Source organism: Lepisosteus oculatus, chromosome 27 (genome assembly GCF_040954835.1).
Source record: "Lepisosteus oculatus isolate fLepOcu1 chromosome 27, fLepOcu1.hap2, whole genome shotgun sequence".
Taxonomy (NCBI): Eukaryota; Metazoa; Chordata; class Actinopteri; order Semionotiformes; family Lepisosteidae; genus Lepisosteus; species Lepisosteus oculatus.
Genome location: NC_090722.1, coordinates 1,560,658 through 1,563,022, shown reverse-complemented (window position 1 = coordinate 1,563,022; position 2,365 = coordinate 1,560,658). Strand labels below are relative to the sequence as shown.

Here is a 2,365-nt window from a genome sequence, read left to right as displayed (position 1 = left end):
AAAAAATATCTCATGCCAAAGAGCAAGAGTAACCAAACATTCAGCTTTGCAATGAAACTATTTGTCTCGTTATCTAATTTAGACCACCCCTGACCTGCACTACTGGAGGATGTCACTGCTGGTATTAGTACTAATCCAGCTCATGACTATCTGAAACACTGGGCTTCAATTTCAGTTCTTGTCGCCGTGATTCCTAAACCCTGAGGATAAGGTCTATGGAAAGAAAATAATGAATGATGTCTTCTGTAATTGATACTTGAGTGATTCAATCAGCAGCTCGTTATGTTTCACAATTTAACACCTGGTTAGACAGGTGTGTGTAGGAGTGGAAGCCCAGCAGCCTTGAGTATATAAAGGCCACTGTGGGGGTTTATACCATACATAAGGTTTGTGTGATCACTCATCAACATGGAAGGGAGAGGCCATGTGTTGTGTTTGCTTGTAGGATTCTTTCTAGGTAAGGTTTGGGTTTCTTACTTTGACTAAAAGGAGCAGCATAAAGGCAGATGGGAGGTTTAACTGCATGCTGCTAGTATTTAAGGATTTCAGTACAGTATATGTATTTGATCTTGAGTATAGATGTTGCCTGAGAGTTGAATCCATGACATGGATGTTTGTGTGCTCTTGAAGTTCTGCAAACCTTTGGTTCCCTGTGTATGGAGCTCTGTTCACTTGTGGTTGTTGCTGATTCATTAATGCCCTATTGGCTTGTTTCTTCTGTCCTCGTATACTGACTTAGTCCCTCAGTGTCGGATGCTCATGATCCTATGTTGCCCTCAGCTCAGGCTGCTTTTAAGTGATCATTGACCCAGTGGTGTCCTCTCCTTCCCAGTATCTGTGGCTGAAGCCCTGCAGTGTCGGGCTGTGCCTGGCAGTCTGAAGCAGGTAGATGCTGGTGCTGGAAGGGTGTGTGGAGTCGACAATGCAGACAACCTGGTCAGCTACCAGGGCAACAGCTGGGTCTCTCTGGCCATGAAGGGGAAACATGTGAGTGTGGGGCCAGCAGGGCTCTGGAGTGTGAGTGTCGCAAGCCTCGTGTTCAAGTGGCTTCGGGGAAGGTGGATCCAAGTGCAACCAGGTGAGGCTGCAGCTGATCTATATGGGTTAGAAATGATGGCTTTCAAGTTTATCCATGGCTAGTAGCTGCTTTCAGCCAGAACATCTTTCATTCCTCAAGTGTTCATGACTTCATACTGAGGAATGAGCACTGCACTGCCCCCTGCTGAGAACAGCTGTTTCTTGCTCTTCTCTGCAGGCTCCCTCATCCAGATTGATGCTGGTGGAGACAAGTTTGTGGTTGGTGTCAATGCTGCCAATTCCATCTTCTGCCTGAACAGCGGGCCTGTGCTGCAGTATGCTGGCCAGGGCAACATCCCCTGGATTCCTGTTGTGGGCTCCCTCAAGTACTATTCCTGTGGGCCTTTTGGCTGCTGGGGAGTGAACAGGCTGGACCAGATCTTCGTCAAGCTGGATGTGAGTGGGGATTCCTGCAAAGGCTCTGACAAGTGGTACCCCATTCAAGGCTCCCTGTCCCTGGTGGAGGTGGGCTCAGATGGCAGTGTGTATGGGGTGAACAGGAATGGAGTGGTCTTCAAGAGGTGAGCTGAAGACCACTCCATTGCAACAAATTAGGAATGACTGTCCTAATTCTGGGCTGCTCTAACCCTGAGCCTTTTCCTGCAGGCTTGGTGTTGATGCCTGTAACCCCTTTGGCAGTAGATGGTGGGCTCTAAGGGCAGCTGGTGTGGCCAGGCATGTGTCCTATGACCGAGGAATCCTCTGGGTTGTGTGCAAAGATGGCCGAGTCCAGAGGTGCCAGGTCTGAGCAGCCTGTGTGGTCTGGTCCTGAGTGGAAAGTGACAGGCATGACTGGGCTGCATGAAGGATTCAGAGTGGAATGAGGCATTAATGCCCGTCTTGGTTTTCTCTGTGCTGCAATAACAATGCCTGAAAAACCCTGTTCTTCTGTGGTGTCTAATTCTGTAGCTTCAAATTGGTTAATGATCTTAAAACCAGTCCTCCTGATTTAATGAGGAAGACTACCTGGCATGTCCCATTAGGCATTAATATCCAGACCTGAAAGCCCTCTACTCACATGGCCCTTTGCCTGAAATAAGATAATGAAACACCTAGTCTGATTCCACAGTGGCTTAGTCCCAGTTTTGTGCATGACTGGATTGGCTAAAGTGCCCCCATGTTTCTTGTGGAGCATCACTGATCGGTCTTTTCCAGTGGCCCTAAACAGGGATGTAAGTTGAGGCTGTGACTGGGGTCCTCAAGGCCTTCCACTCTCTTAACCCTAAACCACTCCAGTGTAACATTTGTTCCCATAATGTGTCAGTTCAAAGCACTTGGTCTTAACTTT

The 2,365-nt window shown here is 48.0% G+C and overlaps 1 protein-coding gene across 1 annotated transcript; it reads left to right on the top strand.

Annotated features, from left to right (window-relative positions):
- Positions 1–360: 360 nt before the first annotated feature.
- Positions 361–1,960, top strand: LOC138225259 (fish-egg lectin-like). Its single transcript, XM_069184803.1, has 4 exons — positions 361–457; positions 833–1,078; positions 1,256–1,598; positions 1,684–1,960. The coding sequence occupies exons 1-4, from the start codon at positions 409–411 to the stop codon at positions 1,823–1,825; spliced, it is 780 nt and encodes a 259-aa protein (XP_069040904.1). The 5' UTR covers positions 361–408; the 3' UTR covers positions 1,826–1,960.
- The last annotated feature ends 405 nt before the right edge of the window (positions 1,961–2,365 follow it).

Excerpts from the sequence above, each read along its gene's own strand:
- LOC138225259 (XM_069184803.1), top strand. The coding sequence starts at position 409 with ATGGAAGGGAGAGGCCATGTGTTGTGTTTGCTTGTAGGATTCTTTCTA. Across the intron at positions 1,079-1,255 it reads GTGGATCCAAGTGCAACCAG|GCTCCCTCATCCAGATTGAT; the intron begins GTGAGGCTGCAG and ends TCTTCTCTGCAG. Across the intron at positions 1,599-1,683 it reads AATGGAGTGGTCTTCAAGAG|GCTTGGTGTTGATGCCTGTA; the intron begins GTGAGCTGAAGA and ends CTTTTCCTGCAG.